Source organism: Pseudopodoces humilis, chromosome 2, assembly GCF_049639895.1.
Source record: "Pseudopodoces humilis isolate 2021_Gansu_Grassland_sample_001 chromosome 2, ASM4963989v1, whole genome shotgun sequence".
Taxonomy (NCBI): domain Eukaryota; kingdom Metazoa; phylum Chordata; class Aves; order Passeriformes; family Paridae; genus Pseudopodoces; species Pseudopodoces humilis.
Window position 1 is genome coordinate 113264601 of NC_142201.1, and position 12831 is coordinate 113277431.

Sequence of the window (12831 nt, forward strand, 5' to 3'; positions counted from 1 at the left end):
ACAAAAACTGCCATAAAAAGAGAAAAATAAAATAAAAACCAATTATCTGCGTCATCCTCACACCCCTTCGGATGTGATACCAGAACAACTCCACAGCCTCCTATTCACAGCCTAAAGAACTTTTTGCACAGATACCACTCCCCAGCCCCACCCTCAGTAATTCCAACTCAATCAGTTGCACTCAAATATGCAGGAATGTTTGGTTTTCACACACTGGAAGGAATTATAATTGCATTCCCAAAGAAAAGGTTTTAGCCCAAAGCTTAGGTTGCTTTTCTCCAGGATTTTATGTGTGCAAAAATCTCTTGTCTAATTTGTGGTCTTGACCTCAGTCTTAGAGGAGTAGGGACCAACAGGGCTAAAAGAAAAAGCCATTCCCTAGTGGACATAAAATCTCCCTAAATTCACTTATTGGTTTATCAAAAAAAAAAAAAATAAACAATGCTACACTATAAACAGCTTTGGTGGCAATACAGAAAAACTCCCACAAAGTGGTTTCCACACCATTCCAAAAGCTCAGGGATAGCTTCAAGTCTTTAAAATACACAGCAGAAAAGAAAGAAGTTGACAAAAATCCCCCAACCACTGAGTTTCATCTTCAAGTTCCTGGCCCTGGCACCATATTCCCTTGTAAAAGAGGGCACATGTTAAATGTTAGAAAGATAAGGGATGGTTTAACTCCAACACACTGGAAAACCAGGAAAATACACTATTTGTCTGTTATTAGCTAAAACACATGTCCTGGAGAAAATAACGTGTAAAACTTCTACTTCTTGGCACTTTCCCTCTCTCCTAAGTCACTTAAGTTCCAGACTGATTTAATTCGTACATTTTATCATCTTTTGCTGCAGGAACTTTCTCTTTGGCAACTTCTTATCCTGATTTTATTTCTTGCTGCTGCTTTTATCTTTGAACCTTGCAGATTCAATCATTAACTATGTATGTATACATGCAAGTGTTTTGGAGTATGGTCTGTTGGAAATAATTTACTCAAAACATGTTTTTAAACCACTTTCTGTAAGAATTAGTTTTTAAAAAGCCATATCCTGCCTTTGCTTTAAAAAGGGAGCCTGACAGTTCTCCTACCAGGAGGAGGAATAATTTTGCTCTGTATTTTCTAACCCTTTCACCTGTAAATCACATTTCTAATTACATCAGGTACTCTGAGGTATGAGAAGCACTTCACTGAAACAATTAGGTTTCTTCTACAGTTTTAATTAAGCAACCCACTCATCCAAAACCCAGCAGATCAGATCCTGCTGCCTGCAGTGGGGTTTTTCAGTCAGTGGCCATGAAAACAGTTCACTTTTACCAACCCAACATCGGCAGCCAAGTAAGAAGTCAATTTTTTCATGAGTCTTAACCCACAACAAGTCTCAAAAACCTCTGTAACCCTTTTAAAAGCACCTCCCAGTATAATTAGATATACAAGGATTATTTCCAATGTTTTCCACAATCAGATTTAGTTTGTGTATCAAAACCCACTACAACAGCACATGGCAGTTGCTTCTAGAACCTCAAAATATAAAGACAAGGATAAAATCACCATTTCTGGTACTAATTCCTCCAAGCAAAAGTAAAGAGTAAAAACAATGAGATTGTTTTTCAATCTGTTTCAGATAAAGCCCCTAAATACAAAGATTCTTGACCTTTGACAGTGGAAAAGGCAGCAGGTGGCCTCACTCTTCCTCAGGAGCTGTTTGTACTATCACTCTTCTGATAAAGAGTTTCATGAAGTTCATTCAGTAATTTGACAAATACCAAATGAAGGGGAAAAAAAAAAATCTTAAAGTTCCCTGGGTTTTGATGCTAAAAATACACATTTCCACCAACCAAATGAAACAGCTGTAAGACCTACCTGTGGGAAGCAATTAAAAATGCCAAAAGAATTTCCTCCTTACCTCAGCCTTGCGGATGCTCTCCCTGGCTTCATCTATTTTCTGCTCCAGTTCTGCTCGGGTTTGCTCCGACATCACGGGCCCGTGGCATTCCAGCTCTTCCAGGGTCTGCCAGGAACAAGGAAACACACCACAGGTGCAGTAAATGCCAAAGACAAGTAATTGTGACAATCTGGGCAGTTACTGTTTGGGTGCTGGTGTTGACCAACAAAGGTCCATCCCAGGAAATAAAAGGTGTTGGCTCTAATGCTGCCCTCTGGCAGTGGGAGCCATTCCCTGTGTCCTGTCCCTGCATCCCTTGTCCCAAGTCCCTCTCCAGCTGTCTTGGAGCTGTCTTTAGGCACTGGAAGGGGTTCTGAGCTCTCCCTGGAGCCTTCCCAGACATGTCAGAGCATTCTGGATGTTGTTTTTCTCCAGCTGATGTCGTGCTCAGGGGTTGGAATTGTATGGATGACCGGGAAACTGGGCAGGGTGTGGTGAAAGCACAGCAGACTCCTTCACGGCTGGATTGTTTTGGGGTAGAGCAAGGAGCTTTTTGTCTTAGTGTCCCTCCTATAAAGACACATTCAACACATTCCAGATGCCCAAACACAGCCCTTGGCTCTTCAGAGCTGAGCCACAGACGTAGAAACAAATTTACCAATTCACATCTAATTTTACGTCTTCGCATTAGATTGAACGGTAAATTCCTCACGGACTTCCCTGGTGTGGAACAGACTTTTTTGACACCCTCGTGAATGCAGGCCCCAGGTAATTAATTCCCTGGTGCTTGCAGCAGCTCCTGATCCCATGGATGTGCTTTTTCCCAGACCTACCCGCTGACTGTGGATGATGTTCTTGTGCTCGCGGGCCACCCGCGTCGCCCATTTCCGCGCCTCCTTGTTCAGGCTGTGCTCCTCGGTCGTCCCGGTCTCCGATTCCAGCTGTCGGCTCTGGAACAGGGAACAGCAGGAGTTATGATGGCCCAGACCCCAGGCTACCTCTGTGCTTACCTACAGGGTTAACTTTGAATTATTTATCAGCCTGGGATCTTGTTTCTTATGAAACGGGGAAGGTGTGCCAAGACCTTCTGGGTGAACTTTGGGATGGTAGCAGGTTGTGGGAAGGCAACTCCAGAAGCCACAAGTTCACAAGAATTCAATTCCCAAAATAAAAAGGCATTACAGGAGGCAAAGATCATGGAATGGTTTGGGATGGAAAGGACTTTAAAAGCCCATCCAGTGCCATGGGCAGGGACACCTTTCCACTGTCCCAGGCTGCTCCAAGCCTCATCCAACCTGGCCTTGGGCACTGCCAGGGATCCAGGAGCAGCCACAGCTGCTCTGGGCACCCTGTGCCAGGGCCTGACCACACTAATGGAGAACAATTCCTTCCTAAAGATGAAAGGTTTAGTGTGACCAAGGGGCTCATTCTTTGTAAATTGTGATCAAACCACAAAGCCATAAAATATTTTAGTACAGCACAGCAATTTCTGTCCAAAAATATTCGTGTCTGCAGAACACAGACTGAAATTTCCAATCACATTCCTGATCTTGTTCCATCTTACTCATGTTTTTGTTGTGTCAATGAAAAAAAGTAAAATTGTCCCCCTCAAGAAGTTCCAGCTAAAGCAAGATGAAATAGTTCTTCGCTCTCTACAGGCTGAACAGAACAGAAACATTTCCCAGCATGGGATTACTGAAATAATTCCTAATCTTTCCATCATTTCCATTTGTAACAGAGTCACAGAAACAGCTGGGATGGGTTCCACCTTTGAAGATATCCAAAAGCCACCTGGATACAGCTCTGGACATGACAACCTCCAGAGATCCCTTTCAACCTCAACCAGTCCCTATGATTTTATTTTTTTTTCCTGATCCAGCCACTGCAATCCACAACCCCCTTGCACTCCTTTTTATCACAAGCCCTGACATAATCCTGCTCAGCCTTTGAGATCAACTAAAAAAATCCCTTATAAACTATGACTCCAGAAGAGGGAATACGCACAGAGCTGCTGAAGTGGGAAAGAAATGCCTGTGTCACAATTTTCTCGCTCTGTATGGTTCAAAATACACCATTTTTGTTCATCAGGTGGAGTTTGAAACTAGAGAAAAATCCCAGAAGGATGAGAAGTTTGTTTAGGCAGGAGAAATCCAGGGTTAGCCATCAGGAAAGGGTAAGAGAGCAGAAAGACATGGAATTATTTTCAGGGTAGCTGGGAAGCCTGCAGCTGTTGCAGAAGAAGAGTTGCTCTTATCAGGTATTTTAGCAGGAAAAGTGGAATGATTTGTGTCAAGGAAGGATGACAGTTTAATCATCTAGACCAGCCTTTGGCACAGACTGGGGTAAAACCAAGAGACACCAGGAAGCAAACTGAAGTCATTCTGAAAACAGGATTTTTCTAGATTACACTGTCCTCACAGGAGAGACAAAAATGACGAACTTTGGTTGACAGCCTATCAGGGAATATAAATGAAAAAGAGGAAAAAACTGGTTCAGCTCGTTACTTGTTCAGTGAAGTTCCTCACCAAAATAGAACCTTTATTCTGGGGGCCTGAAATGGCCAGGAAATGGAATTTTCCAAGCACAGGGAATTGTCAGAAAAGGTGTGGAGCAGCCTAAAAGAGGAAGAGGAGAGGTACAGGCATGGGGCCAGGGCTGGGATGATCAGGTAGGTGAAGCTTCAGATGAGGATCTCTTCACCCATCCCCTCAATTTAATTATTAAATTGGCTTCTATTGAGGTAGATTTAGAGAATCATATTCCTTCATTACTGACTTATTTAATTACCACTGTTAAGCTACTCCATTTTAAAATTGAAGACAACACATGGATTTATTTAGGCACATCCAATCCTTAAGATAACATTTCCCCTCGGTTTTTTTCCTAGTTTATCATACAGCCTCTTCCACAGCTTCCACCTGAGCCTTAACCTGAGCAGAATCTTTGACATCCCCTCTTCGCTGTGAAACATCTGAGAGTGAAAACAGCCCATAACATATTTTCAGTGCTCCCACTGCTCCTGCTCCTACTCAGCAGCTCATTTTCATATGGAAAGAATCCAGACTTTTCAGTTACTTGATGATCTTCTCCATCACCCTAAGTGTGATTTTGGGTTTTAGTCTATTTATCCAAAGCACTTGACCAGAAAAAATGAATGTGGACTTCGTGGCTACTTTTAAGGCATACTAAAAAATAAAGGAATTTTGTAGGATCAAACTTGAATTAGTTATTTATAAAGCAGTATTGCACTCAGGCAGACCTCACCCTTGCTTAAAGGTCTAAAAATAAAGTAAAAACGTGACAATGAAAAGCCTTAATTCTGTACCCTCGGGGAAAGACAGACTGGACAGGAACATCAAGAAAATGAACCCAGCTGCCATTAAAATCGGTGAGAGGAAAGGAGCTAAACCAGATTTATCTGCTGGGGACATTAAAGTCCAAATTGTAGGGAAGAAGGTGGAGGAACTGCAGGGTCTGATCCTGACATACTCCATGAAGCTGAAGTGTCTTCAGGACTGGAACCTGGTGGTGCCAAGATGTCCAATGACTCAATTTAACCTCTTCCAAAAAGAGAGGGAAACCAAACCCATTCTCAGTGGCTAAGGAATGAAGGGAGAGCCAAAAAACCTGAGCTAAACATAGATGGACACTCTGCTGTTCCCTCAGGGCTTGGATTACAACAAAAACAGTGTTTAGTGCTAAAAATTCAATCAGTAAACCAGCAGAAAGTTCTGGATGGCTCCAAGCAGCTAAAAAGCTTAGGGGCAGCAATGCTGTTTCTTAAATTAACAAAAGCATTCAGGCTGCAGACAAATGTCACTTCTCCATTTTGGTCTGAAATGTTGGTGCAGGTGCAGGATTTGCCTCCCAACAGGCCCAAAGCCAGCCTGTATTCTTATTTATCCAGTTATATCTGGATACACATGGCACAGCGCTGTCTTGAAAGCAAAAAATCATTGGCTCTTGAGCCTCCAATTCCTTATTTTTGTGGCTGAGGACTAAAATTTCACTTCTAGCACGGCAAAAATCAGGGAACATTTATTGCATGCAAAGCAGCGAAACAAAGCACGTCTCAAAACCAGGCACTTCTTTTAAAAAGAGGTGAAAACAAGAAGTTTCCATGCCAAGGCTGCAGAGCAACACTCTGGGGAGGAGGAAGGAACACACATGACATTTTTCACACAACTCACTGCTAAACTCAGCAGTTCTGAGAAAATCATGAGCCAACTTTAGGGCTCCTTTTAGTCTGTTGTTGCTGAGCTCACTTAATTTTAATTTAGCCAAGAGTGAGCTGGGGCTGACTCATTTTTCAGTCAATTTCCAACATTTCATATTGGACACTCTTCATCTTTAAAAATTAAGATTTTTTTTTGCATAAAGGGGTTTTTTTTCCCCCTCAGAATAACCAAAAAGATCTTAAATCCACTATTATTATGATCACATCTATGTTACAATAAGGCTAAATCCAAATCAACCTATGACTGTTGCTTTACAGAACCACATGCTGCTTTTTAAACTAACAAATTTGTAACGTATTATTAATACTAGACAATATTATATTAATCTAATAAATCGATGAGGGGGCTGCAGAAGGAAAAGGAACATCTGAATGGGCAGAGATGTTTTGGTTTGGTTTGTTTGGTTTGGTTTTTTGTGTTTTTGTTTGGGTTTTGGGGTTTTTTTGTCTGTTTCAGGTTTTTTGGTTTTTGTTTTTGAAGTCTAGAATCTTAAAAGTATTTCTTTTTATTAAATATCACTGATCAACATAGCTTTGTGATTCCTAGGCCTTGATGTTTCTGAATTGAGAACTTCTGTTGTATATAAGAGACAAAAAGCACAACCCTCTTTTTAAAATTAATTTGAATCTTGTTTATTTTAAAGGTTTATATTGTTCTCACTGAAATTAACCTTGAAATTAGAGTGCAGAGTATTTTTATTAATTTACTTCTATTCTCACTCTCATAATAATCCTCATTTGCCTCAGCCCTCACAGCAGCTGCATTCCCAGCCAGTTTTTCCAAAAAATCTATTAGAACTAAAAATATGGAAAAATTGCCCTCATTAGGTAACCAAAGGCAAAAAAAAGGACTTTGACCCAGAAAAAATGATTTTGTATTTCTTTTCAATGCAATATAAACAAATTTGTACTTCTTAAGTGGCCACTTCTTTCAAGTGCAACTTCTGCTCTCTGATCTTCACTGTTAGAAAATACTCAGAGCTTTGCTTAATCTGGGTTTCCTGACTGCTAAAACCCAAAGAATTCTAACTGTTTGCTCTCTAAATTAAAATTAGGTGGTGAAAATTAAAATAAAATCAACTAGGCAGTGAAAATGAAAATAAAATCTATTAGGTTGGGAGCCAATTTCAGCTCATTATGCTTAGGAGAAAATCAGAAATGATCCTCACATTCAACCTAAGTTAAGCCCCCAGAAGATCCAAAACTTTCCTTTTTCTTCAGTATCAACCTCAAATATAAATATTAGATCTTATTTTAAGCACAGCTGGGGTGGGAGGGATTAGATAAAATCAGTTTTAGACCGGCACAGAATGGGTGAAGTCACAGAAGGAAGGCAGAGCTTTGCCCACTCACACCCACTGATTTATTTACCTGAATATCTGTAATACTCAAAAAAAGAATTCCTAATATTGAATACAATTAAATAATTACCTCTTTGTAATATACATTTAGCCTCAAAATTGTTATAGTTAAAACCAGTCTGTTCTGGTATTAAATGGACAGACCACTGTAAATATAGAAACATGGGCCCTTTTAGTACTTGTTTATTTAACTTTATATATAAAATTCCTTCATAGAAGATGCTGAGAAATTCCAAGATGTTCTTCTGAGAGTGAAGGAAAATTCATCTTTATTTTCACAATTTACCCATAAAACAACCAAGTTACTTGGGGGGAAACTGCAAAACTTTCTATGGAACTTCCTGAGGTGTTTTTGTGCAAGTTAAGAGGGGGGGGGGGGAAAAAAAGAAAGATTATTTTCATGTCAAGAGGCTGTGGGAGAAATCAGCTGGGTCACAGCTTTTCCTCATGTTCTCTGAGGAAACAGTGTATGAAAAACAGGAAAAAGACCCCAAAAATGAAATGTCAGCTCTTCAGGGCCCTTCTCCTCCTGTTCCAGGGACACTTCTGTGTCACCTGGCTCCTTTTCTCACGTGATAACCCCGAGATCAAGGAAAAAGCAGCTTTTCCAAACAGGAAACAGAGAAAAGCCGGAGAATTTCCTTTCTCTTTTGCCCTGTTCTCGTGGCTTATCTGTGAGCACAGGGACAGTGTGTTTTCCCCACACTGGATTTCTGTGGAATTGATAAATATCCCTTTCCTCGTGGGAGGATGGGTGATGATGGAACTGTGGAGTATCACAGCATCCTCCGTGGAAGGCCAAGATGTGCTGACTGGATTTCCTTGGGAGGATAAAGGTCTTCTAGAGGCTCTTTTCCATTCTCTATTTTGCTGTCTGTAAATCCATGTTGGGAATTCACTTCTGGAGAGGATTGAAGCTTGGTAGGAACTGATCAATCATTTCTTTCTGAATAGTTTTAAAACAAACCATTTCTTTAAGGGTAAGTGGTTTGTTTCAAGGATTTTTTTGGGAAAACTTTCTTTTTTAAAAATAAGAATATATGTCCATCAAAACAAACCAATGAAATAATCTAAGTAATTTAGTGACATGAACAGTTGATTAAATTCAAGCTCAAACCAATTTTGTTTAGATAAAGGAAACACCTGATTGATGTAAAACATTTTCAAGTGGCCTTCTCTTTGTGGGCACTCAAAAGTGTACATTTTACCTAGAGCAACTGGGATTTTTGGGATCAAAAATCCTGCAAGTTGACGGTAAATTGTTTAATTCCTTCCTTTCTTATTAGAATCAGACCCTTTTTGTGCACTTTGGGGTTATTTTGAAAGCAAACTGGGCTGTCCCTGACTCAAGGACTGCACAGACATCCTGGTAACAGCTCTTCTCTTATTTAACAGAAGTTTGGGATGGACCATGTAAAAGTGGAATTTATATCAGAATTCACATCTCTGCATTCAGAGCTCCATATCCATACTGTTTATAACATTCTTCCTGCCTACAGCCCTCACAACTCCATTCCAGTAATACTTAAATACTCCAAATTTTGAGCCCAGTCCCAGTGGATCAGCCTGAAGAGAGCTCACAACTTGTTCTTGGGAAAGGTTAGTATTAAACTTTTGATGAGATGTATTTGTGACTCTGCTTTTTTCTTTCAGTCCTTGGTGTGAAAATTATCATGCACAACCCACAGAAAATAAAAGCCAACTGAGAAATCTCTGCAAAACATCTAGAAACAGAACATGTGGCAAAAGAATGCTTGGTGATTGTTCTCCTTCAATTAAATGTTGCTCCATCAATTAGAAAACACCCAATTTCTGACCAATTCAAAAACCTGAGCAAGAGCCTTCATTCTCTTGTACTTACTGATTAAAAATGGGATTTCCCAGGTAGGATCCTGTTAGCTGAGCAGAATTACACGGATCACAAAGGAGCATAATTTAATTATTTTGGGGGAAACTGGTTACAGCCTAAGCAGCTGAAGATTAAAAAGCTGCAGTGCACTGAGGAAATGCAGGAATTCTGCAGCTCAAGTGGGTTAACCAAGCAAAGGAGTGAGGAACTGAGACATGAAGGACCCATTCATTGCTTCCTAAAAGTTCCTGAAGCGAGGCAGCACCGGCAGCACACGTGGACCCTGTGAGCCCACACAAGTGCCACGGCACAGAATCACTGTTTGCAATTCCAGTTTCTCACACTGGAAAGTTTAATGGGACTGAATTACAGCTCTACTGGCCATGGGGATGGCCCTCTGGAGAAGAGCCAATTTAAATCAGTAATAGGGCTGCATTTCATCAGTGCACACCCAGAGCCTGCAGCTGTCAGACAACCTTTCCCTCTCACAGAGGAGCAGCAACCAATTACACACAGCACTGTCCTGAGCTGTGAAATTTTAATTCCTGCCCCAGCAGATTAGAATATTGATCACAAACCCTGTGCAAGAACACAGGAGAAGTGTGAAGCTGCCCCCCACAAATAATGCTCTTAAATTGATTTTTCCTCCTCGGAGTCTCATTGTGAAAAAAAGCTTTTTATTTTTTTTTTCTTTCCCCCTTTTCTGTTTTATATCTATAGAGATTGTGCATTCTGTTGCCACCTCTCCAGAGTGTAAATTCAGCATCCCACATGCACAGGGATAACACAGGGCTGACCATAAACACCCCCAGGTACCTCAGCTATGGTCATTCTCATAGCACTGACAGGTGAGGGCTCAATCTCCACCAGCTGAACTGCATTAAAACTCTGGATGCAGGGAGTGCACGGGGACAAGAACACGGCAGCAAAAGTTAGAGAGGCAGAGCAAAGACTCAGAAAGATTCTGCTCACTGTTATCAAGAGCAACCTAAAATTCATCACTGAATATGCTGAGTTGGATGCATTATCCAGTCCAACTCCTGGCCTTGCACAGACACCCCAACAATCCCACCCAAGAGCATTGTCCAAACATGTATGTTTTTGGGAATAACTGACTCTTTCTGGAATAAAAATTAAAATCAGAGTTTGTTAAAAAGGAAATACAAAGGAGACCCAGTGAGAGATTCCAGGGTGACTGAAATTTAAAAAAATCACTTTTATGCAGGTCTTGATCTGAATCACTTGAACTGCAGATCAGGACTGCCCAAGTCAGTTCACTAATGAATCCAAGTCAGAAAAAGTTGGTATGTTTTAAAGACTTATTTTAAACAGCTGTTTCTTAAAATAACATCAGTAATGTCGATGGGACAAGAATCCACTTTAATCAAGGTGCTGTTTGGAAATGCACTTACATACTCTGATTCATTCAATTTTAATGTCATTAATCACTGCTTTGGAAGCAACACAGAAACCAAGATAAGATTTCCGGATATTATTTTGGAATGCAGTGTTTTAACAGTATTATTTTTAGTAACTCTCTATATGTATCTCTAAGTATTCCTTGAGCAATTTAGGTGTGTAGGGACACTTTATTTGGCACAGTTGTAACCCAGTATTAGTGAATATTACGAGAACCTCACCAGCAGGATAAAAAGGCAACAAAATTTAGTAGGAATTAGGTTAAAAGCAGTGAAACAGAGGACTGTTAGTCACAATCTGGAAGCCAAAAAAAGATTCTGCTCTTTTGTGGATGATGTAGAGCCTGTTTGATGCTTTTTTTACCATCACCCACCTCCTGCAACCAGGCCACTCTCCCTTTCTTTCCCAAAAATACAGCACGAGGTTAAATCAGACTGGGATACCAGTGATTCTCTTCCCCATTTAGAACAATCTGCCTTAAAATAGAGCAAGACCAAGTAACTGCAGGGATTCACAGGGTTCTTACAGTGTCACTGTCACTGGGCTGGAACTGGAAAGGCTGAGGTTTGTGGAACACAGAGTTCTCCTGTAAGAACAGCTGGAGATTGTAATCCCGCACCACCTGAGGAAAGAAAAAGGTTTATTTACACTCCTTGTTTTGTGAACTGAAAAACAGCTGGAGAGAAAAACCAGAACAGTTTTCAGCTGAGATTAAACCTGCAGCAGAAGCTTGGGTGCACCAGCAGGAAATTGAGGACCTGAGCTGGTCAGAGGTACTGGCAGGACGCACAGTGGGTGACAAGGATCTAAAATATCCCTGCCATTTACCTACAGAACGGGGGGAAAAAAACACTATTAAATAGACACCCTGTGGTGTCACTGCCATAAATATTTTTCCCTTCTCTTGTGGGTAATTTCCTGTGCACTACTCTTTCTTAAGATGAAAAGTCTTAATTTGGCAGAAATTATTAGTTGTGGGAGATGAAAAGACTATTTGGAATAATGCATCCAAAATCAGTTACAAACTTCATCTCTCTTTATTAAATTGCTTTCAGAGAAAACTCTCTAAGCTTGCATTTTGCTGAAGCAAAACTCCTTCAGCTCCCAAATTTGTTTAATGATACGTTTCAGGCAGCATGACACAGATCCCTAAACAAACCTCTTATGTCACAATTTACACAGATTTACAAAGAAATACCCAGTGATTGCATGATGAAAAAATAGCATCACTGGTTGAAGAACTCTTACAGAGCATTCAGTGTCTCAACTGATGAAAATGCATCAAAATTATATCAATTTATTACCAAACTGGGGGCTTCCATGTACAAAAGAGATAATAAAGATGGTATTTATCCAGAAATAGCAGCATTGTGCATGAACTCTGTGCTGCGTGGACAATGGGAAATAAAACTTCTTCTCTAATGCAGCAAAATGTTGATGCTTGTGTTGCTGAAATACTGAACTGTAAAAAAATTAATCTCCAGTTAAAGAAAGTAAATAGTCCTCCAGGGCAAATAATACACTCATCTAAACCAGAAAAGTACATAATTACTGCTCCAATTTGAGCAGTTGAACATAAACACACTCAAATGGGGAGAAAACAGACAGGGATTTGCATCACGAATTCCCAGAAATAGAAATTCAGAAAATACTAAAGAAGGAAACATCTGCAGCTTCAGAGGATGCTCAGCACTGATCTGGCATCAAAATAATTTAATTTAAGCAGCTAGTCCATTGAATTGTCCTTTAGATTCATGTGAACCCTGACCATGGCACACAAGGCTGGACCATGCCAAATATGTGGAGCTATTTTAAGTTCAATTAGGGGAAAAAAAAAACCCAAAATGAAGTTACTGAGGATGTGAAAATTTACACAGATATTTTAACGTGCTTTCCTCACAGAAATCTGACTGCCAAGTAAATCAGTTCAAAGCAGAAAACTCATTTTTCCAACAGCACTTCTAGGAGATTTCCCCTCAAAGCCACAATAAGTGGTTAAAAATGAAAACAACTGTTATCAGAACAGGAGGCTTGGGACAATGTGCAAGCCCAGCACACAAAATCCTGTATTTGCACAAAATATTG

The 12831-nt window shown here is 40.3% G+C and overlaps 1 protein-coding gene across 2 annotated transcripts in view; it reads right to left on the minus strand.

Moving 5' to 3' along the window:
• Window positions 1–12831, minus strand: part of FCHSD2 (FCH and double SH3 domains 2) — a 121938-nt gene that overhangs the window by 18368 nt on the left and 90739 nt on the right. Inside the window, exons 10-13 of one of the 2 annotated variants that reach the window (XM_088051948.1) lie at window positions 11273–11368; window positions 10144–10215; window positions 2714–2830; window positions 1902–2006 (exon numbers count right to left, since the gene is read on the minus strand). In XM_088051948.1, the coding sequence (XP_087908074.1) occupies window positions 1902–2006; window positions 2714–2830; window positions 10144–10215; window positions 11273–11368 (390 nt within the window). The remainder of the gene's footprint in view (window positions 1–1901; window positions 2007–2713; window positions 2831–10143; window positions 10216–11272; window positions 11369–12831) is intronic. The other variant, XM_005524085.3, reaches the window with a different exon arrangement.